We start from the raw sequence: 25,629 nt of genomic DNA, 5'->3' as shown, positions 1-25,629 counted from the left end.
TAGATAACATGATCAAAAACACTCAAAATACAAAGTTTTCGTAATGTTATTCTGTTTCTCCATAAAGTGTGTTTTACATGTGTTTTAGCAGTTTTGTATATAAGGAGCTCAAAAACACTTAAAGGCAAGTTTTTGTTATAAATTAGTGTTACTGTAGTGTAATATGATTGCCCTGCTTTTTAGTGCTTTATTGCGTATCACGCTCAAAAACACTTAAAAGACACTTTTCTGATAATGTCATTTTTTTGTCACATAAAGGTAGTTTCGCATACAATTTGGGGTTTTGGTAACTAAGAATGTGAAAAGCACTTAAAATACACGCATTTAGTAAGGTTGTTCTGTTTCTGAATTAGGAGTGTTATTCATGAGTTTCAGCATTTTGGTATCTAGAAAATCTCTCCATATACACGAGATTTTGCGTTTTTTTTGCTTTGTGGTTCTTTTGAACTATAAAACAGTCATTATACAATTTTCTTGCAATGTCCTTTTCTTTCCCAATATAGAGTGCTTTACATCAATTTTCGCGTTTTTTGTAGGTAATAAGCTCAAAAACACACAAAATATACCTTTTTAGTAACGTTTTTCTATTTCTTGATATTGCTTGGTTTCCATCCGTTTTAACGTTTTTCTACGTAAAACACTGAGATGACACGTTTTCAGTAACTTTGTTTTGGATTCCCATATAGAGTGAGTCCCTTATTATTTATCGTTTTGGTGCCTAACATGCTAAAAAACACTCAAAACACAGATTTCATGTAAGGTCGTTTAATTTCCTCATATTGGAGGACACGAGATCTGTGTTTTTTGTCTTATGGTTCTTGTGAAACTATAAAACAATCATTAACACGTTTTTCTAAATGTCCTTTTGCTTCCCAATATAGAGTGCTTTTACATCCATTTTTGCGTTTTTTGTAGGTAGAAAGCTCAAAAACTCTTTTTGGTAATGTTATTCTATTTCTTCATATTCGTTGCTTTGCATCCGTTTTAGCGTTTTTTCTACGTAAAACTGAAAAGATGTTTTCAGTAATTTTGTTTTGGATTCACATATTGACTGACTTCCATATTATTTATCGGTTTGGTGGCTAACATGCTGAAAAACATTGAAAAGACAGGTTTCTGGTAAATTCGTTTAATTTCCTTATATAGGTGGCTTTGCATGCTCTTTAGGGTTTGGTAAATAACAATCCGAAAAAAAAGCTATAATTAACTTTTTTGATAATGTTCTTTTTTCCACATAATTTCCCTGAATTTTGGCAGAATTTTGGCATCTCGGTACTTATGAAAATCAATAAAAAAAATGCTATTTTCTTTTTTTTTTTTTTTTTTTTCTCTTTAAAGAGTGTTATTTGTGGGTTTTAACATTTTGGTAATTAAGGAACTTAAAAAGAGTCATAATAAACGTTTCTCGTAATGTCCTTTCGTTTCCCAAAGATAGGGTACTTTGCATGTATTTAAGCGTTTTTATAGGTAACATGATCTTATAACACTTATAACACACTTATAACACATGTTTTTTGTAATGTTTTTCTGCTTCTCCATAAATGAGTGTTTTGTATGCGTTTCAGCGTTTTTGTATGTAAGGAGCTCAAAAACAATTCAAGGCAAGTTCTTGGTCAAAGTTGGTTTTATTCCCATCTAATGTGATTGCCCTGCTTTTTAGTGCTTTATTGCCTGACATGCTCAAAAACACTCAAAAGACAATTCTGGTAATGTCATTTTTTTCCCACATAAACCTAGTTTCGCATGCTATTTGGGATTTTGCTAACTAAGAATGTGAAAAACACTGAAAATACACGCTTTTGGTAAGGTTGTTCTGTTTTTCAATTAAGATTGTTATTCATGAGTTTCAGCATTTTGGTATCTAAGAAACTTCTTTATATACACGAGTTTTTGCGTGTTTTGCCTTTCGGTTCTTGTGAACCACAAGTTCTTTTGCTAGAAAATAATAAGATACTCATTATACACGTTTCTCGTAATGTCCTTTTGTTTCCCAATAGGGAATGCTTTGCATCCATTTTCACCTTTTTTGTAGGTAACAAGCTTAAAAACACTCAAAATATACCTTTTTGGTAATGTTATTCTTTTTTTTTCATATTTGTTGGTTTGCATCCGTTTTGGCGTTTTTTTACGTAAAACACCGAAAAGACACGTTTTCAGTAATTTTGTTTTTGATTCCCATATAGAGTGACTTCCATATTATTTATCGTTTTGGTGCCTAACATGCTGAAAAACACTCATAGGACAGTTTTCTGGCAAAGATGTTTGATTTCACCATATAGGTGGTTTTGCATGCGCTTTAAGGTTTGCTACATAAAAGTCGAAAAAAAATGCTAAAATTAACTTTTTTGATAATGTTCTTATTTCACAAAATTTCATGAATTTTTTCCCGAATTTTTGCATCTCGTTACCTGTGAAGATGAATAAGAAAGAAAGAAAAATATCGTATTTATTTATTTTATTTTATTTTTTTCAATAGAAAGTTATTTGTGGCTTTTAGCTTTTTGGTTCTTAGTGAATTTAAAAACACTCATAATACATGTTTCTCGTAATGTCCTTTCGTTTCCCACAAATAGAGTTCTTAGCATGTATTTAAGCGTTTTATTGGTAACATGATCAAAAACACTCAAAATACATGTTTTTGGTAATGTTATTCTGTTTCTCCATCAAGTGTGTTTTTCATGCATTTTATCGTTTTGTTTTATAAGGAGCTCAAAAACACTTAAAGGCAAATTCTTGGTAAACATTGGTTTTATTCCCATGTAATGTGATTGCCCTTCTTTTTAGTGCTTTAATGCCTATCACGCTCAAAAACACTCAAAAGACATTTTTTTTGTAATGTCATTTTTTTTCAAACATAAAGCTGGTGCAATTTTGGGGTTTTGGTAACAAAGTATGTGAAAAGCACTCAAAATACACGCATTTAGTAAGATTGTTCTGTTTTTAAATTGAGAGTGTTGTTCCAGAGTTTCAGCATTTTGGAATATAAGAAACTTCTCTATATACACGAGTTTTTGCGTTTTTTGCCTTGTAGTTCTTGTGAAACTATAAAACACTCATTATACACGTTTCGTGTAATGTCCTTTTGCTTTAAAATATAGAGTGCTTTCCATCCATTTTCGCGTTTTTTCTAGGTAACAATTTCAAAAACACTCAAAATATACGTTTTTGGTAATGTTATTTTATTTCTTCATATTAGTTGGTTTGAATCCATTTTAGCGTTTTTCTACGTAAAACACCGAAAAAACACGTTTTTATTAATTTTGTTTTGGATTCCCATATAGATTGACTTCCATGTTATTTATTGTGTTGGTTCCTAACATGCTGAAAAACACTCTTAAGACCGTTTTTTGGCAAAGATGTTTAATTTCCCCATATAGGTGGCTTTGCATGCACTTTAGGTGTTTAGTACATAATAGTCCGAAAATAAAGCTAAATTTCACCTTTTTGATAATGCACTTATTTCACATAATTTCCTGAATTTTGCCCGAATTTTGGCATCTCGGTTCCTGTGAAGATTAATAAGAAAGAAAAAAATAATGTATTTTTTTTCATTTATTTATTGTTTCTCAATAAAGAGTGTTATTTGTGGCTTTTAGCTTTTTGGTAATTAATGAACTTAAAAACACTTATAATACACGTTTCTCGTAATCTCTTTTCGTTTCCCAAAAATAGCGTTCTTTGCATGCATTTATGCGTTTTTATTAACACCTGATAAAAAACACTCAAAATACACGTTTTTGGTAATGTTATTCTGTTTCAACATAAGAGTGTTTTGCATGCGTTTTAGTGTTTTAACATATAAGGAGCTCAAAAACACTTAAAGGCAAGTTCTTGGGAAAAATTCGTTTTCCTCCAATGTAATGTAATTGCCCTCCTTTTTAGTGCTTTATTGCCTATCACGCTGAAAAACACACAAAAGACATTTTTCTGGTAAAGTCATTTTTTTTCCCACAAATAGATTTTCGCATGCAATTTGGGGTGTTTGGTAACTAAGAATGTGAAAAGCCCTCAAAATACACGCATTTATTAAGGTTGTTCTTTTTCTCAATTAAGAGTGTTATACATGAGTTTTAACATTTTTTTTTTATCTAGGAAAGCTCTCCATATGTCCTTTTGTTTCCCAATATAGAGTGATTTGCATCAATTTTCGCGTTTTTTGTAGGTAATAAGCTCAAAAACACTCAAAATATACCTTTTTAGTAACGTTTTTCTATTTTTTGATATTGGTTACTTTGCATCCGTTTTAGCGTTTTTCTACGTAAAACAATGAGAAGACACGTTTTATGTAACTTTGTTTTGGATTCCCATATAGAGTTAGTTCCTTATTATTTATCGTTTTGGTGCCTAACATGCTAAAAAACACTCAAAACACAGATTTATGGTAAGGTCGTTTAATTTCCTTATATATAGGAGGATTTGCATGCACTTTAGGGTTTGGTACAGAAGTCCGAAAATAAAGCTGAAATTAACTTTTTTGATAATATTCTTTTATCATATGATTGCCCTAAATTTTCCCAGAATTTTGGCATCTCGGTACCTATGAATATGAATAAAAAAAATTTAAAAATTCGTATTTTATTATTTTTGTATTTTTATATTTTATATTTTTTATTTTTATATTTTTTTTTATTTGTGGGTTTTAGCTTTTTGGTACTTAAGGAACTTAAAAAAAACACTCATAATACACGTTTCTCGTAATGTCCTTTTGTTTCCCAAACATAATGTTCTTTGCATGTATTTAAGCGTTTTTATAGATGACATGATCAAAAACACTCAAAATACATGTTTTTGGTAGTATTATTCTGTTTCTCCATAAAGTTTGTTTTGCATGCGTTTTAGCGGTTTGGTATATAAGGAGCTCAAAAACACTTAAAGGCAAGTTTTTTGGTATAAATTGGTGTTATTGCAATGTAATATGATTGGCCTGCTTTTTAGTGCTTTATTGTCTATCACGCTCAAAAACACTTAAAAGACACTTTTCTGATAATGTCATTTTTTCCTCACATAAAGGTGGTTTCGCATGCAATTTGGTGTTTTGATAACTAAGAATGTGAAGAGCACTCAAAATACACGTATTTAGTAAGGTTGTTCTCTTCCTCAATTAAGAGTATTATTCATGAGTTTCAGCATTTTGGTATCTAGGAAGCTTCTCCATATACACGAGTTTTTGTTTTTTAACCTTTTGGTTCTTTTGAACTATAAAAAAACTCATTATACACTTTCCTTGCAAAGTACTTTTGTTTTCTAATATAGAGTGCTTTGCATCAATTTTCGCGTTTTTTGTAGGTAACAAGCTCAAAAACACTCAAAATATACCTTTTTGGTAATGTTTTTCTTTTTTTTTATATTGGTTGGTTTGCATCCGTTTTAGCGTTTTTCTACGTAAAGCACAGAAAAAACACGTTTTCAGCAATCTTGTTTTGGATTCTCATATAGAGTGAGTTTCTTATTATTTATCGTTTTGGTGCCTAACATGCTGAAAAAAAACTCAAAAAAGAGATTTCTGGTAAGGTCGTTTAGTTTCCTCATATAGGAGTCTTTGGATGCACTTTAGGGTTTGGTACATAACAGTCCGAAAAAAAGCTAAAATTTACTTTTTTGATAAATTTCTTTTATCATATAATAACCCTGAATATTCGCAGAATTTTGGCATCTCGGAACCTATGAAGATGAATAACAAAAAAAAAAAAATCTTATTTTTTTATTTTCTTACTTTTTTTTTCTAAATTATTATTATTATTATTATTATTATTATTATTAAACATAACGGAGAAGGCAGAGTGGGACGAGCGCAAGCGCTATAAGTTGCCAGATGACAACCCCCACCCACCTTGACCGTAGAAAGAAGAAAGGAAAAGCAATTATCACAATAGTAGGATGAAATCAGAGCAGGAGGAGAAAATAGGTTAAACAATTATAAAGAACGCCTCAACGAACTGAGAATTATTAAAACTCACAAAAAAATTCAACAAAAAAAATCAACAATTCTGACTTATTTAATATATGTCAGACAACACGAATAAATGTAGTATAACTACTTAAAACTTGATGGTATAAAATCACAGGTATAGTTACATAATTTATCACCGGTATAGTTGCAAAAGCAACCAGAGTTTAATTGACTAGACTCTTCAAGATTTTGTTCGAAGCAGACTTGAATTTTTGCACATCACTCGCAGTGCATGTGCCCTCGTCAAGTATGTTCCAAAGTCTTACAGCACAAGGAACAAAGCTTCGCTGAAACTGACTGGTGTGACACCTAACCTGCTGTAAGCAGCGCGCATGTGAATTTGACGCAAGTCGAGTGTTTCTGGTGGGCACAAATGCATTTGGGATGGAGGCATTCAGCGGGTGAAGCTGGTTGGCATGGATCTTATATAGCATGCAGACACTGCTGACATTGCGTCGGTGACCAAGATCCCAAGCTGCTTCGCCACCACAGAGGAACCTAGCGGAGGAGACAACTCTGTCAATGAGACGGAGGTGGGACACAGCTGCGGAAGACCACACAGGAGCACAATACTCCAGCAGTGGAAGAATAAAACACCGGAAGCAGCTGGCAGAGATAGACTGGTCACCAAAAATCCGGTAAGCCTTCCTCACAACGCCAAGCTTTTGCGAGGCAGAACTGACAAGACGCCTGATGTGCCGTTCAAAAGACAGTTTTGAGTCGAATCTGATACCCAAAATATCAAGCTCATCACATACTGTCAGAGGCGCGCCATCAACAAGCAGAGGGCCGTGAAGGGGATTTAGCGTGCGAGAGCGTGAAATACACAAGCATTTTGATTTTGATGCATTCAGTTTCATGTTCCAGGTGCGACACCAGTCAGATATACGTCTGAGATCCTCATTCAGGGATGTACTAACATCAAGACGTGAATTCGGTGACTCAACAGTAGCAACAAGTGTCACATCATCTGCATATCCGTAAATAGGATTGCTAGTGATTTGTAGTAGATCGGAAGTGTAGACATTGAACAGCAGAGGTCCCAGTACGCTACCCTGGGGAACACCTGAGTGGACGCTGCACCAGTCACTGTAGCAACTATCAACGCACACACGGTGGGTGCGGTGGGTCAAAAATTGAGTCAAGATGGACAGTACCGGGCCACCGACACCAAAAGATTGCAGCTTCCTGAGAAGACCGGCATGGTTGACTCGGTCAAAAGCTGCAGAGAAATCAAGTTGGACTACCCTGGCTTCATGCCCACAATCAAGAGCTTGCTGAATCTTATGAGAGATAGTGAGTAGCGCATCCGTAGTCCCTAGGTTCTTCCGATAAGCAAACTGATTAGCTGGTATCAAATGAGAGTGTTCAAGGTAACGAGAGAGACGACCAGAAATAACATGTTCAAAGATCTTAGAAAGTAACGGCGTGATAGAGATTGGTCTATAGTTGCTGGCATCAGATGATGGAGAGCCTTTAGGGATCGCTGTGATGTTCGCATTTCTCCAGCACATGGGGAAACTACCGGTCAGGATTAGGCGTCTGAAGACTGCACTCAGTTTGGGAGCAAGAACTGCAGCTGTTTCTTTCAGAAACATAGGAAACATCCCAAGCGGATCCGTGCCGCCATGGGAGTCGAGTGCTAAAAGTAGTCTCATGACTTCCTTAGACCTAAAAGCCAGTTTTGTCAAGACTGGCATGGCGGGAGGCAACTCGCTGGTGGGGGCTGGAGCTCGACAGAGCTTGGAGTCAAAGAGTTTCATCAGCAGATCAGCTTTGCCTTTTGGACTTGTGATCAGCTGTCCAGTATCAGAAAGCAGAGCAGGGAGAGATGGTCGCAAACCAAAGACAACTGACTTCAGCGTGGACCACCACTTGTGCGGGTCAGATGCAGTGGATAGTTTTTCTTTCGCAGAGGTAAAATATTCGCTCTCAGCAGTCCTGTAGACTGCCGCACAGGAAGCTCTGGCAACAGTGTGCGCATCCCAAGTTTCACGTGTCCTTAAGTGTGACCACCTGCGATAAGCCGCTTGCTTAGTGTCTCTAGCAGTACGACAATCAATGTTGAACCAGGCCTTGTCGTTGGAGCGCAAACAAACTTTCTTTACAGGAACCCTCCGAGAGATAATACGCTTCAGTTCCTCATTCAATGCTGAGACAGGATCAGGGTTGCTCAAGACCGGTCCTAGACGAATACGAGAAACGTCTTCTCTGACAGAGCTCCAATTAATGCGCCCCTTCAAGAAGACCTCTTTGGTGACTGTGTATGCAGGAATATTTTGTCTCAAGTTAAGTTGAATACTAATCGCAGAGTGATCTGATGTGCCAAGAGGTGCCATAGTGGTTACCTTGACTGTCTCTGGTACGTCGGTAAAGACAAGATCAAGCCGATTGCCAGCCAGATGTGTTGGACCCACAACTAACTGAGAACATCCAGAGACATTCGCAAAATCAAGAGCAGCACGACCATGGGAGTCAGTTGGAGAAACTGATTCAAGCCATTCACGGTGATGGGCATTATAATCACCAGCAAAAACAAAGGCTGCCTTTCGGTCCTCATCTTGTTATATGTGTTATATGTGGGTTTTAGCTTTTTGGTACTTAAACTACTTAAAAACACTTATAATACACATTTCTCGTAATGTCCTTTCGTTTCGCAAACATAAGGTTCTTTGCATGTATTTAAGCGTTTTTGTAGATAACATGATCAAAAACACTCAAAATATATGTTTTTGGTAATTTTAATCTGTTTCTCCATAAAAGGTGTTTTGCATGCGTTTTAGCGTTTTGGTATGTAATGAGCTCAAAAACACTTCAAGGCAAGTTCATCGTAAAAGTTGTTTTTATTCCCATGTAATGTGACTGCCATGCTTTTTAGTGCTTTGTTGCCTAACACGCTCAAAAACACTCAAAAGGCACTTTTCTGGTAATATCATATTTTTTCCCACATAGAGCTAGTTTTGCATTGGAATTTGGGGTATTGGTAACTAAGAATGTAAAAAAAAACTCAAAACACAGGCATTTAGTAAGGTTTTTCTATTTCTTAATTAAAAGTGTTATTCATGAGTTTCAGCACTTTGGTATGTAAGAAACTTTTATAATACACATATTTGGTAAGTTATTTCTGTTTTAAAATTAAAAGTGTTATTCATGAGTTTTAGCCTTTTGATATGTAAGAAACTTCCATATGTACACGAGTTTTTTGAGTTTTTTACCTTGTGGTTCTTGTCAAACTATAAAACACTCATACACGTTTCTCGTAATTTTTTTTTCTTTGTCAATATCAAGTGCTTTCAATCCATTTTTCCATTTATTGTAGGTAACAAGCTCAAAAACACATTAAAATATATCTTTTTGGTAATATTATTCTATTTCTTTATATTGGTTGGTTTACATCCGTTTTAGCGTTTTTCTACGTATATCACCGAAAAGACACGTTTTCAGTAGTATTGTTGAAATTGCTGAAAAACACTCAAAAGACAGTTTTCTCGTAAAGTCGTGTAATTTCCCCATATAGGTGGATTTGCATGCACTTCATGATTTGTACATAACTCCAGAATAAAGCTAAAATTATTTTTTTATAATAATTTTTTTTTTTTACAAAATTTCCATGAATTTTGCCAGAATTTTGGCATCTCCATACCTATGAAGATGAATAACAAAAATTGTTTTTTCTCTCTATAAAGAGTGTTATTTGTGGGTTTTAGCTTTTTAGTACTTAGGGAACTTAAAAACACTCATATTACACGATTTTCGAAATGTCCTTTTGTTACACAAACATAGGATTCTTTACATGTATTTAAGCGTTTTTATATGTTAAATGATCAAAAACAATCAAAATACATGTTTTTGGTAATGTTATTCTGTTTCTCCATAAAAGGTGTTTTGCATGCGTTTTAGCGATTTGGTATGTAAGGAGTTAAAAAACACTTAAAGGCAAGTTCTTCGTAAAAGTTGGTTTTATTCCCATGTAATGTGATTGTTCTGTTTTTTTTTTTTTGTGCTTTGTTACATATCACGGTCAAAAAAACTAAAAAGACACTTTTTTGGTAATGTCATTTTTTTTCCCACATGAAGGTAGTTTCGCATGTAATTTGGCATTTTCGTAACGAAGAATGTGAAAAACACTCAAAATACACAATTTGGTAAGGTAGTTCTGTTTACCGACTTAAACTGTTATTCATGCATTTCATCATTTGGTACGTTTCTCTATATACACGAGTTTTTGCGTTTATTGCCTTGTGGTTCTTTTAAAACTATAAAACACTCATTATACACGTTTCTCGTAATGTCCTTTTGTTTCTTAATATAGAGTGCTTTACATCCATTTTTGCATTTTTTTTTTTTTGTAACAAGCTCAAAAACACTCAAAATATATATTTTTGGTAATGTTATTCTATTTCTTCATATAGGTTAGTTTGTTTCATATAGGTTAGTTAGATGTAATTTTCCCATATAGGTGGATTTGCATGCACTTCAGGGTTTGTACATAACTCTGGAAAAAAGCTAAAAATTTTTTATAATGATTTTTTTTTACAAAATTTCCATGAATCTTGCCAGAATTTTGGCATCTCGGTACCTATGAAGATAAATAAACAAAAAAAAAAAAAGTTCTCTCTATAAAGTGTTATTTGTGGGTTTTAGTTTTTTGGTACATAAGGAACTTAAAAACACTCATAATACACGATTTTCGTAATGTCCTTTTGTTATACAAACATAGAGTTCTTTACATGTATTTAAGCGTTTTTATAGGTTACATGATCAAAAACACTCAAAATACATATTTTTCGTAATGTTATTCTGTTTCCCCATAAAGGGTGTTTTGCATGCGTTTTAGCGATTTGGTATGTAAGGAGTTAAAAAACACTTAAAGGCAAGTTCTTCATAAAAGTTGGTTTTATTCCAATGTAATGTGATTGTTCTGCTTATTAGAGCTTTGTTGTATAGAGAGCTGAAAAACACTAAAAAGACACTTTTTTGGTAATGTCATTTTTTTTTCCCACATGAAGGTAGTTTCGCATGTAATTTGGGATTTTCGTAACTAAGAATTTGAAAAACACTCAAAATACAGAATTTGGTAAGGTAGTTCTGTTTCTGAATTAAGTGTTATTCATACATTTCAGCATTTTGGTATGTAAGAAACTTCTCTATATACACGAGTTTTTGCATTTTTTGACTTGTGATTCTTCTGAAACTATAAAACACTCATTATACAAGTTTTTCGTAATGTTCTTTTGTTTCCAAATAGAGAGTGCTTTCCATCCATTTTCGCATTTTTTGGTTTGCATCCGTTTTAGCGTTTTTCTTCGTAAATCACTGAAAAAACACGTTTTCAGTAATATTGTTGTAATTGCTGGAAAACACTCAAAAGACAGATTTCTGGTAAAGTCGTGTAATTTTGCCATATAGGTGGCTTTGCAAGTATTGTTGGGTTTGGTACATAATTCTGGAAAAAAAGCTAACAAAAATTTTTCTGTTTTTTTTACATAAATTCCCTGAATTTTGCCTGAATTTTGCATCTTCATACCTATGTAGATGAATAACAAAAAAAGAAAATTCTTTTGTTCTATTTTTTCTCTATTTGTGGGTTTTAGTTCTTTTGTACTTGAGAAACTTAAAAACAATCATAATACACGATTTTCGTAACGTCCTTTCGTTTCACAGACATAGAGTTCTTTGCATGTATTTAAGCGTTTTTATAGGTAACATGATCAAAAACACTCAAAATACATGTTTTTGGTAATGTTATTCTGTTTCTCCATAAAGGGTGTTTCGCATGCGTTTTAGCGTTTTGGTATGTAAGGAGTTAAAAACACTTAGAGGCAAGTTCTTCGTAAAAGTTGGTTTTATTACTATATAATGTGATTATTCTGCTTTTTAGTGCTTTGTTGCATATCCCGCTCAAAAACACTCAAAAGACACTTTTCTGATAATATCATTTTTTTTCCCACATAAAGCTAGTTTCGCACGTAATTTGGGATTTTCGTAACCAAGAATGTGAAAAACACTCAAAATACACACATTTGATAAGGTAGTTCTGTTTCTCAATTAAAAGTGTTATTCATGAATTTTAGCATTTAGGTATGTAAGAAACTTCTCTAGAGACACGAGTTTTTGCGTTTTTTGTCTTGTGGTTCTTGTGAAACTATAAAACAATCATTATACACATTTCTCGTAATGTCCTTTTGCTTCCCAATATAGAGTGCTTTTATATCCATTTCGCGTTTTTTGTAGGTAAAAAGCTTAAAACACTTTTTGGTTATGTTATTCTATTTCTTCATATTCGTTGCTTTGCATCAGTTTTAGGGTTTTTCTACGTAAAACACTGAAAAGACACGTTTTCAGTAATTTTGTTTTGGATTCATATATTGACTGACTTCCATATTATTTATCGGTTTGGTGCATGACATGCTGAAAAACACTGAAAAGACAGGTTTCTGGTAAAGTCGTTTAATTTCCTCATATAGTAGCCTTTGTATACTCTTTAGGGTTTGGTAAATAACAATCCGAAAAAAAAACTAAAATTAACTTTTTTGATAATGTTCTTTTTTCCACATAAATTCACTGAATTTTGGCAGAATTTTGGCATCTCGGTACTTATGAAAATCAATACCAAAAAATGCTATTTTTTTATTTATTTTTTCTTGTTTTTTTCTTTTAAAAGAGTGTTATTTGTGGGTTTTAACGTTTTGGTACTTAAGGATCTTAAAATAACAGTCATAATACACATTTCTCGTAATGTCCTTTCGTTTCCCAAAGATAGGGTTCTTTGGAAGTATTTAAGCGTTTTTATAGGTAACATGATCAAAAACACTTAAAACACATGTTTTTTTAATGTTTTTCTGCTTCTCCATAAAGGAGTGGTTTGCATGCGTTTTAGCGTTTTGGTATGTAAGGAGCTCAAAAAAAACATAATGGCAAGTTCTTGGTGAAAGTTGGTTTTATTCCCATGTAATGTGATTGCTCTGCTTTTTAGTGCTTTATTGCCTAACACGGTCAAAAACACTCAAAAGACACTTCTGGTAATGTCATTTTTTTCACACATAAATCTAGTTTTGCATGCTATTTCGGATTCTGCTAAGAATGTGAAAAACACTGAAAATAAACGCTTTTGGTAAGGTTGTTATGTTTTTCAATTAAGATTGTAATTAATGAGTTTCAGCATTTTGGTATCTAAGAAACTTTTTTCGTTTTTTGCCTTGTGGTTCTTGTGAACCACAAGTTCTTTTGCTCAAAAATAATAAGACACTCATTATAGACGTTTCTCGTAATGTCTTCTTGTTTCCCAAGAGGGAGTGCTTTGCATCCATTTTCACCTTTTTTGTAGGTAACAAGCTCACAAACACTTAAAATATACCTTTTTGGTAATGTTATTCTTTTATTTTTTCATGTAGGTTGGTTTCTATCCGTTTTAGCGTTTTTCTACGTAAAACACCAAAAAGACACGTTTTCAGTAATTTTGTTTTGCATTCCCATATAGAGTGATTTCCATGTTATTTATCGTTTTGGTGCCTAACATGCTGAAAAACACTTATAAACCAGTTTTCTGGCAAAGATTTCACCATATAGGTGGTTTTGCATGCACTTTAGAGTTTGCTACATAACTATCGAAAAAAAACAACTAAAATTAACGTTTTTGATAATGTTCTTATTTCATGAAATTTCATGAATTTTGCCCGAATATTAGCATCTCTGTACCTGTGAAGATGAATAAGAAAGAAAAAATAATATCGTATTTTTTTATTTATTTATTTATTTTTTTTTCTCAATAGAAAGTTATTTCTGGGTTTTAGCTTTTTGGTACTTAATGAATTTAAAATCTCTCATAATACACGTTTCTTGTAATGTCCTTTTGTTTCCCATAAATAGGGTTCTTAGCATATATTTAAGCGTTTTATTGGTAACATGATCAAAAACACTCAAAATACATGTTTTTTGGTAAATTTATTCTGTTTCTCTATGAAGTGTATTTTCCATGCATTTTAGCGTTTTGTTATATAAGGAGCTCAAAAACACTTAAAGGCAAGTTCTTGGTAAAATTGGTTTTATTCCTATGTAATGTGATTGCCCTTCTTTTTAGTGCTTAATTGCCTATCATGCTCAAAAACACTCATTAGACACTTTTTTGAAAATGTCATTTTTTTTTTACCATATAAAGCTGGTTTCGCAATCAATTTGGGTTTTGATTAACTAAGAATGTGAAAAGCACTCAAAATACACGCATTTAGTAAGGTTGTTCTGTTCCTCAATTAAGAGTGTCATTCACAAGTTTCAGCATTTTGGTATCTAGGAAACTTCTCCATATACACGAGTTTTTGCGTTTTTTGCCTTGTTGTTCTTTTGAACTATAAAACATTCATTATACACTTTTCTCGCAATGTCCCTTTCTTTCCCAATATAGAGTGCTTTGCATTAATTTTCGCGTTTTTTTTTTAAGGTAAGCTCAAAAACACTCGAAATGTACCTTTTTGGTAATGTTTTTCTATTTCTTGATATTGGTTGGTTTGCATCTGTTTTAGCGTTTTTGTACGTAAAATACCGAGAAGACACGTTTTAAGTAATTTTTTTTTGGATTCCCATATTGAGTGAGTTTATTATTATTTATCGTTTTGGTTCCTAACATGCTGAAAAAAACTCAAAAGACAAAATAAAGTCATTGAATTTCCTCATATAAGAGGCTTTGCATGCTCTTTAGGGTTTGGTTCTTAACAGTCCGAAAAAAAAGCTAAAATCAACTTTTTTGATAATATTCTTTTATCATTAATTACCCTGAATTTTCCCAGAATTTTGTCATTTCGGTACCTATGAAGATGAATGACAAAAAAAATTTCTATTTTTCATTTTTTTTTTATTTTTTTTTTCTAAATAAAGTGTTATTTGTGGGTTTTAGCTTTTTGGTACTTGAGGAACTTAAAAACACTCATAATACACGTTTCTCGTAATGTCCTTTCATTTCCCAAACATAAGGTTTTTTTTTATGTATTTAAGCGTTTTTATAGATAACATGATCAAAAACACTCAGAATACATGTTTTTGGTAATGTAATTCTGTTTCTCTATAAAGTGTGTTTTCCAGGCGTTTTAGCGTTTTGGTATATAAGGAGCATAAAAACACTTAATGGTAAGATCTTGGTAAAAATTGGTTTTATTCGAATTTAATGTAATTCCTCTGCTTTTTAGTGCTTTATTGCCTATCACGCTCAAAAACATTGAAAAATACATTTTTCTGGTAAAGTCATTTTTCCCACATAAATCTGGTTTCGCATGCAATTTGGGGTTTTGGTAAGTAAAAATGTGAAAAGCTCTCAAAATACACGTATTTAGTAAGGTTTTTCTGTTTCTCAATTAAGAGTGTTATTCATGAGTTTCAGCATTTTGGTATCTAAGAAACTTATATATATATACGAGTTTTTGCGTTTTTTGCATTGTGGTTCTTGTGAAACCATAAAACACTCATTATACACGTCTCTCGTAATGTCCTTTTGTTTCCCAATATAGAGTGCTTTGCATCCATTTTCGCGTTTCTTGTGGTTAAGAGGCTCAAAAAACACTCAAAATATACCTTTTTGGTAATGTTATTCTATTTCTTCATATTGGTTGGTTTGCATCCGTTTTAGCGTTTTTCTACGTTAAACACGGAAAAGACACGTTATCAGTAATTTTTTTTGCATTCACATATTGAGTGACTTCCATATTGTTTATCCTTTTGATGCCTAACATGCTAAAAAAGAAAACACTCAAAAGAGAGGTTTCTTGTAAAGTCGTGTAATTTTTTCATATAGGTGGCTTTGGATGCACTTTAAGGTTTGGTACATAACAGTCCGAAATAAAAGATAAAAATTAACTTTTTTGATAATGTTAATTTTTCCACATAATTTCCCTGAATTTTGCCAGACTTTCGGAATGTCAGTACCTATGAATATGAATAACAAAAAAAAAATTGCTATTTTTATTTATATTTTTCTCTATAAAAAGTGTTATTTGTGGCTTTTAGCTTTTTGATACTTAAAAAAACTTAAAAACACTTATAATACACGTTTATCGTAATGTTTTTTTTTTTCGTTCATAGGTAACATGATCAAAAACACCCAAAATACGTGTTTTTGGTAATGTTATTCTGTTTCTCCATAAAGGGTGTTTTGCATGCATTTTAGAGTTTTTGTATCTAAGGAGCTCAAAAAATCTTAAAGATAAAAATTGGTTTTATCCCTATGTAATGTGATTGCCATGCTTTTTAGTGCTTTATTTCCTAACACGCTCAAAAACACACAAAAAAAAAAAAAAAAATTTATGTTAGTCTTTTTTTCCCACATTTTTATCCCACAATATTTCGCATGCAATTTGGGGTTTTGGTAACTAAGAATGTGAAAAACACCCAAAATACACTCATTTCAAAGATTTTTCTTTTTCTTTATTCTTTGTAACATTTAGTTGTATTCCAATGTAATGTGATTGTTCTGCTTTTTAATGCTTTGTTGCATATAACGCTCAAAAACACTCAAAAGACACTTTTCTGGTAATGTCATTTATTTCTCACATAAACCTAGTTTCGAATGTAATTTAGGATTTTCGTAACTAAGAATGTGAAAACTCATAAATAACACTCTTAATTGAAAAACAGAACAACCTTACTAAATGCATGTATTTTGAGTGCTTTTCACATTCTTAGTTACCAAAATAACAAATTGCATGCGAAACCAGCTTTATGTGGAAAAAAATGACATTACCAGAGAAGTGTCTTTTGAGTGTTTTTGAGCGTGATAGTCAATAAAGCACTAAAAAGCAGGGGGAATCACTTTACATGGCAATAAAATCAATTTTTACCAAGAACTTGCCTTTAAGTGTTTTGAGCTCCTTATATACGAAAACGCTAAAACGCATGCAAAACACACTTTATGGAGAAAGAGAATAACATTACCAAAAACAAATATTTTGAGTACTTTTGATCATGTTACCTATAAAAACGCTTAAATACATGCAAAGAACCCTATTTATTTGGAAACGAAAGGACATTACGAGAAACGTGTATAATGAGTGTTTTTAAGATCATTATTTACCAAAAAGCTAAAAGCCACAAATAACACTGTTTATTGAGAAAAAATAAATAAATAAATACGATATTTTTTTTCTTTCTCTTTCATCATGACAGGTACCGAGATGCCAAAATTTGGGCAAAATTCAGGAAATTATGAGTCAATTATGAAAATAGGTAATTTTAGCTTTTTTTTTTTCGTACTGTTATGTACCAAACCCTAAAGTGCATGGAAAGCCACCTATATGGGGAAATTAAACGTCTTTGCCAGAAAACTGTCTTATGATTGTTTTTCAGGTTGTTAGGCACCATTACGGTAAATAACATGCAAGTCACTCTATATGGGAATCTAAAACAAAATTACTAAAAACGTGTCGTTTCGGTGTTTTACGTAGAAAAACTCTAAAACGGATGCAAACCAAACAATAAGAAGAAATAAAATAACATTACCAAAAAGATACATTTTGAGTGTTTTTGAGCTTGTTACCTACAAAAAACGCGAAAATGGATGCAAAGCACTCCCTATTGGGAAACAAAAGTACATTACGAGAAACGTATAATGAATGTCTTATTATTTTTGAGCAAAAGAACTTGTGGTTCACAAGAACCACAAGGTAAAAAACGCAAAAACTCGTGTATATAAAGAAGTTTCTTAGATACCAAAATGCTGAAACTCATGAATAACAATATTAATTGAGAAACAGAAGAACCTTACCAAATGCGTGTATATTTAATGTTTTTCACATTCTTAGCAAAACCCCAAATAGCACGCAAAACTATATTGGAAAAAAATGACATTACCAGAAGTGTCTTTTGAGTGTTTTTGAGCGTGTTAGGCAATAAAATCACACAAAAAAAAAAAATACAGGGCAATCACATCACATGGGAATAAAACCAACTTTTACCAAGAATTTGCCTTAAGTGTTTTTGAGCTCCTTACAAACCAAAACGCTAAAACGCATGCGAAAAACTCCTTTATGGAGAAGCAGAATAACATTACTAAAAACATGTGTTTTAAGTGTTTTTGGCCATGTTACCTATAAAAATGCTTAAATGCATGAAAAGAATCCTGTTTTGGAAACGAAAGGACATTACGAGAAACGTGTATCAGGACCGTTTTTAAGTTCCTTAAGTACCAAAACGTTAAAACCCACAAATAACATTCTTTATAGAGAAAAAAATAAAAAATAAAACCATAACTTTTTTTTATATTGATTTTCATAGGCACCAATATGCCAAAATTCTGCCAAAATTCAGGGAATTTATGTGGAAAAAAGAACATTATCAAAAAAGTTAATTATAGCTCTTTTTCGGATTTTTATGTACCAAACTCTAAAGTGCATGCCACATATATAAGGAAGTTAAACGACTTTACCAGAAACCTGTTTTTTTCAGTGTTTTTCAGCATGTTAGGCACTAAAACGATAAATAATATGGAAATCAGTCAATATGTGAATCCAAAACAAAATTACTGAAAAAGTGTCTTTTCAGTGTTTTACATAGAAAAACGCTAAAACGGATGCAAACCAACAAATAAGAAGAAATAGAATAACATTACCAAAAAAGTGTTTTTGAGCTTTTTGCCTACAAAAAAACGCGCAAATGGATGGAAAGCACTCTATATTGGGAAGCAAAAGGACATTACGAGAAATGTATATAATGAGTGTTTTATAGTTTCACAAGAACCACAAGGCAAAAAACGCAAAAACTTGTGTATATAGAGAAGTTTCTTACATACCAAAAACGCTAAAATTCATGAATAACACTTTTAATTGAAAAACACAACTAACTTACCAAATGTTTGTATTTTGAGTGTTTTTCACATTCTTAGTTACGAAAATCCCAAATTACATACGAAACTAGCTTTATGTGAGAAAAAAATGACATTACCAGAAAAGTGTCTTTTGAGTGTTTTTGAGCGTTATATGCAACAAAACACTAAAATGCAGAACAATCACATTACATTGGAATAAAATCAAATTTTACGAAGAACATGCCTTTAAATGTTTTTTAACTCTTTACATACCAAAACGCTAAACGCATGCAAAACAACCTTTATGGAGAAACACAATAACATTACCAAAAACATGTATTTTGAGTGTTTTTGATCATGTTACCTATAAAATAGCTTAAATACATGCAAAGAACGCTATGTTTGTGAAACGAACATTACAAAAATCGTGTATTATGAGTATTTTTAAGTTCCTTAACTACCAAAAATCTTAAACCCACAAATAACACTCTCAATAGAGAAAAAAAAAAAAAAAAAAATAATAGATTTTTTTTTTTGTTATTAATCTTTTTGGTACTTAAGGAACTTAAAAACATTTATATTACACCTTTTTCGTAATGTCCTTTTGTTTTGCAAACATAAGGTTCTTTGCATGTATTTAAGCGTTTTTATAGATAACATGATCAAAAACACTCAAAATACATGTTTTTCGTAATGTTATTCTGTTTCTCCATAAAAGGTGTTTTGCATGCGTTTTAGCGTTTTGGTATGTAATGAGCTCAAAAACACCTAAAGGCAAGTTCTTGGTAAAAGTTGCTTTTATTCCCATGTAATGTGATTGCCCTGCTTTTTAGTGGTTTATTGCCTAACACGCTCAAAAACACTCGAAAGACATTTTCTGGTAATATTATTTTTTTCTCACATAAAGCTAGTTTCGCATGGAATTTGGGGTTTTGGTAACTAAGAATGTGAAAAACACTCAAAATATAGGCATTTAGTAAGGTTGTTCTTTTTCTTAATTAAAAGTGTTATTCATGAGTTTAAACATTTTGGTATGTAAGAAACTTCATCATGTACACGAGTTTTTGAGTTTTTTGCCTTGTGGTTCTTGTGAAACTATAAAACACTCATTATACACGTTTCTCGTAATGTCCTTTTCTTTCCTAATATAGAGTGCGTTTCATCCATTTTCGCATTTTTTTTTGGTAACAAGGTGAAAAACACATCAATATATATAATTTTGGTAATGTTATTCTATTTCTTCATATTGGTTGGTTTGCATCCGTTTTAGCATTTTTCTACGTAAATCGCTGAAAAGACACTTTTTCAGTAATATTATTCAAATTGCTGAAAAAAACACTCAAAAGACAGGTTTCTGTTAAAGTCGAGTAATTTCTCCATATAGGTGGCTATTGCATGCACTTCAGGGTTTGGTACATAACTCCGGAAAATAGCTAAAATTATTTTGTTTTATAGTTATTTTTTTTTACAAAATTTCCCTACATTTTTTTCAGAATTTTGGTATCTCGGTACCTATGTAGATGAATATTTCTTTTTTCTCTCTATAAAGTGTTATTTGTGAGTTTTAGCTTTTTGGTACTTAAGGAACTTAAAAACACTCATAATACACGATTTTCGTAATGTCCTTTTCTTATAAAAACATAGGGTTCTTTACATGTATTTAAGCGTTTTTATAGGTAACATGATCAAAAACACTCAAAATACATATTTTTGGTAATGTTATTCTGTTTCTCCATAAATGGTGTTTTACATGCGTTTTAGCGTTTTGGTATGTAAGGAGTTAAAAAACACTTAAAAGCAACTTGTTTGTAAAAGTTGGTTTTATTCCCAAGTAATGGGATTGTTCTGCTTTTTATTGCTTTGTTGCATATAACGCTCAAAAAAACTCAGACATTTTTCTGGTAATGTCATTTTTTCCCACATAAAGCTAGTTTCGCATGTAATTTTGCAATTTCGTAATTAAGAATGTGAAAAACATTCCAAATACACAATTTGGTAGGGTAGTTCTGTTTCTCCATTAAAAGTGTTATTTATGCATTTCATCATTTTGGTATGTAAGAAACTTCTCTATATAAACGAGTTTTTGCGTTTATTGCCTTGTGGTTCTTGTGAAACTATAAAACACTTATTATTTCTCGTTTCTAGTAATGTTCTTTTGTTTCGTAATATAGCTGCTTTCTATCCACTTTTGCACTCGTACTCGTGTTTTGTGACATATATTAAATAAGTCAGAATTGTTGATTTTTTTTTTTGTTGAATTTTTTTGTGAGTTTTAATAATTCTAAGTTCGTTGAGGCGTTCTTTATAATTGTTTAACATATTTTCTCGTCCTGCTCTGATATCATCCTACTATTGTGCTAATTGGTTTTCCTTTCTTCTTTCTACGGTCAAGGTGGGTGGGGGTTGTCATCTGGCAACTTATAGCGCTTGCGCTCGTCCCACTCTGCCTTCTCCGTTATGTTTAATAATAATAATAATAATTGCATTTTTTGTAGGTAACAAGCTTAAAAACACTCAAAATATATCTTTTTGGTAATGTTATTCTATTTCTTCATATTGTTTGGTTTGCATCCGTTTTAGCGTTTTTCTTCGTAAATCTCTGAAAACACTTGTTTTCAGTAATATAGTTGAAATTGCTTCTGGTACAGGTTTCTGGTAAAGTCGTGTAATTTTTCCATATAGGTGGCTTTGCATGCACTTCAGGGTTTGGTACATAACTCCGGAAAAGAGCTAAAATTATTTTATTTATTTTTTTTTCTTTATCCAATTTTCCTGATTTTTGCCAGAATTTTAGCATTTTCGTACCTATGAAGATATATAACAAAAAAGAAAAAAAATTTATTCATTTATTTTTTTTTCTTCAATAAAAAGTGTTATTTATGTGTTTTAGCTTTTTGGTACTTAACCTAAAATCTCTCATAATACATAATTTACGTAATATCCTTTCGTTTCACAAACATAGGGTTCTTTGTATGTATTTAAGCGTTTCTATAGGTAACATCATCAAAAACACTTAAAATTCATGTTTTTAGTAATATTATTTTGTTTCTCCATAAAGGGTGTTTTCCATGCGTTTTAGTGTTTTCTTATGTAAGGAGCTAAAAACACTGAAAGGCATGTTTTTGGTAAAAGTTGGTTTTATTCCTATGTAATGTGATTGTTCTGCTTTTTAGTGCTTTGTTGCATAGCACGCTTTAAAACACTCAAAAGACACTTTTCTGGTAATGTCATTTTTTCCCACATAAAACTAGTTTTTCTTGTAATTTCGGATTTTCGTAACTAAGAATGTGAAAAACACTCAAAATACTTACATTTGGTAAGATAGATCTGTTTCTCTGAAGTCTTATTCATAAGTTTCAGCATTTTGGAATGTAAGAAACTTCTTCATATACACGAGTTTTTGCGTTTTTTGCCTTGTGGCTCTTGTGAAGCTATAACTCATTATACTCGTTTCTCGTAATGTCATTTTGCTTCCCAATATAGAGTGCTTTCCATCCATTTTCGCGTTTTTTTTTGTAACAATTTCAAAAACACTCAAAATATACCTCTTTGGTAATGTTATTCTATTTCTTCATTTTGGTTGGTTTCCACCCGTTTTAGCGTTTTCTACGTAAAACACCGAAAAGACACGTTTTCACTAATTTTTCCATATAGATTGACTTCCTTGGGTTTTATCGTGTTGGTTCCTAACATGCTGAAAAACATCCATAAGACAGTTTTGTGGCAAAGACGTTTAGTTTCCCTTATAGGTGGCTTTGCATGCACTTTAGGGGTTTGGTACATAACAGTCCTAAAAAAAAGCTAAATTTATCTTTTTTGATAATGTTCTTATTTCATATAATTTCCTGAACTTTGCCCGAATTTTGGCACCTCGTTACCTGTGAAGATGAATAAAAAGGAAAAAAATATCGTATATATTTATTTATTTTTTATTTTTTTCTCAATAAAGAGTATAATTTGTAATACACGTTTCTCGTAATGTCCTTTCGTTTCCCAAAAATAGGGTTCTTTGCATGTATTTAAGCGTTTTTATTGGTAACATGATTAAAAACACTCAAGATACATGTTTTTGGTAATGTTATTCTGTTTCACCATAAAAGGTATTTTACATGCATTTTATTGTTTTGGTATATAAGGAGCTCAAAAACACTTAAAGGCAAGTTCTTGTTAAAAATTGGTTTAATTCCAATGTAATGTGATTGCCCTGCTTTTTAGTGATTTATTGCATAACACGCTGAAAAACACTCAAAAGACATTTTTCTGGTAATGTCATTTTTTTTTTTCCATATAAACCTGGTTTCGCATGCAATTTGGGGTTTTGGTAACTAAGAATGTGAAAAGCACTCAAAATACACCCATTTAGTAAGATTGTTCTGTTCCTCAATTAAGAGTGTTCTTCATGAGTTTCACCATTTTGGTATCTACGAAACTTCTTCATATACACTAGTTATTGCATTTTATGCCTTGTGGTTCTTTTGAACTATAAAACCATCATTATACACTTTTCTTGCAATGTCCTTTTCTTTCCCATTATAGAGTGCTTTGCACCAATTTTCGTATTTTTTATAGGTAACAAGCTCAAAAACACTCAAAATATACCTGTTTGGTAATGTTTTTCTATTTTTTTATATTGGTTGGTTTGCATCCGTTTTAACGTTTTTCTACGTAAAAGATTGAGGAGACAAGTTTTTAGTAATTTTGTTTTGAATTCTCATATAGAGTGAGTTCCTTATTATCTGTCGTTTTGGTGCCTAACATGCTGAACAACACTCAAAAGACAGATTTCTGATAAGGTCGTTTAATTTCCTCATATAGAAGGCTTTGCATACACTTTAGGGTTTGGTACATAACAGTTTGAAAAAAAAAAAAGCTAAAATTAACTTTTTTGATAATATTCTTTTATCATATAATTGCCCTAAATTTTCCCAGAATTTTGGCATCTCGGTACCTATGAAGATAAATAAAAAAAAAAATCCTATTTTTTTTATTTATTTATTTATTTTTTCTCAATAAAGAGTGTTATTTGTGGGATTTAGCTTTTTGGTACTTAAGGAACTTAAAAACACTTATAATACACGTTTCTCGTAATGTCCTTTCCTTTCCCAAATATAAGGTTCTTTGTATGTATTTAAATGTTTTTATAGATAACATGATAAAAAAACACTCAAAATACAAGGTTTTCGTAATGTTATTCTGTTTCTCCATAAAGTGTGTTTTACATGCGTTTTAGCAGTTTTGTACATAAGGAGCTCAAAAACACTTAAAGGCAAGTTTTTGTTATAAATTAGTGTTATTGCAGTGTAATATGATTGCCCTGCTTTTTAGTGCTTTATTGCATATCACGCTCAAAAACACTTAAAAGACACTTTTCTGACAATGTCATTATTTTGTCACATAAAGGTGGTTTCGCATGCAATTTGGGGTTTTGGTAACTAAGAATGTGAAAAGCACTCAAAATACACGCATTTAGTAAGGTTGTTCTGTTTCTGAATTAGGAGTGTTATTCATGAGTTTCAGCATTTTGGTATCTAGAAAATCTCTGCATATACACGAGTTTTTGCGCTTTTTGCTTTGTGGTTCTTTTGAACTATAAAACAGTCTTTATACAATTTTCTTGCAATGTCCTTTTCTTTCCCAATATAGAGTGCTTTACATCAATTTTCGCGTTTTTTGTAGGTAATAAGCTCAAAAACACACAAAATATACCTTTTTAGTAACGTTTTTCTATTTCTTGATATTGCTTGGTTTCCATCCGTTTTAACGTTTTTCTACGTAAAACACTGAGATGACACGTTTTCAGTAACTTTGTTTTGGATTCCCATATAGAGTGAGTCCCTTATTATTTATCGTTTTGGTGCCTAACATGGTAAAAAACACTCAAAACACAGATTTCATGTAAGGTCGTTTAATTTCCTCATATTGGAGGCTTTGCATGCACTTTAGGGTTTGGTACATAACAGTCAGAAAAAAAGCTGAAATTAACTTTTTTGATATTATTCTTTTATCATATAATTACAGTGAATTTTCCCAGAATTTTGAGTGCTTTTCACATTCTTAGTTATCAGAACCCCAAATTGCATGCGAAACCAGGTTTATATGGAAAAAAAAATGACATTACCAGAAAAATGTCTTTTGAGTGTTTTTCAGCGTGTTATGCAATAAATCACTAAAAAGCAGGGCAATCACATTACATTGGAATTAAACCAATTTTTAGCAAAAACTTGCCTTTAAGTGTTTTTGAGCTTATATACCAAAACAATAAAATGCATGCAAAATACCCTTTATGGTGAAACAGAATAACTTTACCAAAAACATGTATTTTGAGTGTTTTTAATCATGTTACCAATAAAAACGCTTAAATACATGCAAAGAACCCTATTTTTGGAAAACGAAAAAAACATTACGAGAAACGTGTACGAGTATTACAAATTATACTCTTTATTGAGAAAAAAATAAAAAAATAAAAAAAATATATACGGTATTTTTTTCCTTTTTATTCATCTTCACAGGTAACGAGGTGCCAAAATTCGGGCAAAGTTCAGAAAATTATATGAAATAAGAACATTATCAAAAAAGATAAATTTAGCTATTTTTTTAGGACTGTTATGTACCAAACCCCTAAATTGCATGCAAAGCCACCTATATGGGAAATTAAACGTCTTTGCCACAAAACTGTCTTATGGATGTTTTTCAGCATGTTAGGAACCAACACGATAAAACCCAAGGAAGTCAATCTATATGGAAAAATTAGTGAAAACGTGTCTTTTCGGTGTTTTACGTAGAAAACGCTAAAACAGGTGGAAACCAACCAAAATGAAGAAATAGAATAACATTACCAAAAAGGTATATTTTGAGTGTTTTTGAAATTGTTACAAAAAAAAACGCGAAAATGGAT

The 25,629-nt window shown here is 31.9% G+C and overlaps 1 protein-coding gene across 1 annotated transcript; it reads right to left on the bottom strand.

Annotated features, from left to right (window-relative positions):
* Positions 1 to 6,038: 6,038 nt before the first annotated feature.
* On the bottom strand, positions 6,039 to 22,097 carry LOC135090429 (uncharacterized). The gene is made up of 3 exons (XM_063987182.1): positions 22,046 to 22,097; positions 7,000 to 8,510; positions 6,039 to 6,044 (listed from the first exon to the last, which is right to left on the bottom strand). The coding sequence occupies exons 1-3, from the start codon at positions 22,095 to 22,097 to the stop codon at positions 6,039 to 6,041; spliced, it is 1,569 nt and encodes a 522-aa protein (XP_063843252.1).
* Positions 22,098 to 25,629: the final 3,532 nt, after the last annotated feature.

This window comes from Scylla paramamosain, chromosome 35 (assembly GCF_035594125.1).
Source record: "Scylla paramamosain isolate STU-SP2022 chromosome 35, ASM3559412v1, whole genome shotgun sequence".
Taxonomy (NCBI): domain Eukaryota; kingdom Metazoa; phylum Arthropoda; class Malacostraca; order Decapoda; family Portunidae; genus Scylla; species Scylla paramamosain.
Note: the sequence above shows the minus strand (reverse complement) of the source record. Positions and strands in the feature narration are given on the sequence as shown.

Coding starts and splice junctions, on each gene's coding strand:
- LOC135090429 (XM_063987182.1), bottom strand. CDS start 22,097: ATGCTGAAACTTATGAATAAGACTTCAGAGAAACAGATCTATCTTACC. Junction 8,511..22,045: donor ACAGATCTATCTTACCAAAT/GTAAGTATTTTG, acceptor ACATATAACAAG/ATGAGGACCGAAAGGCAGCC.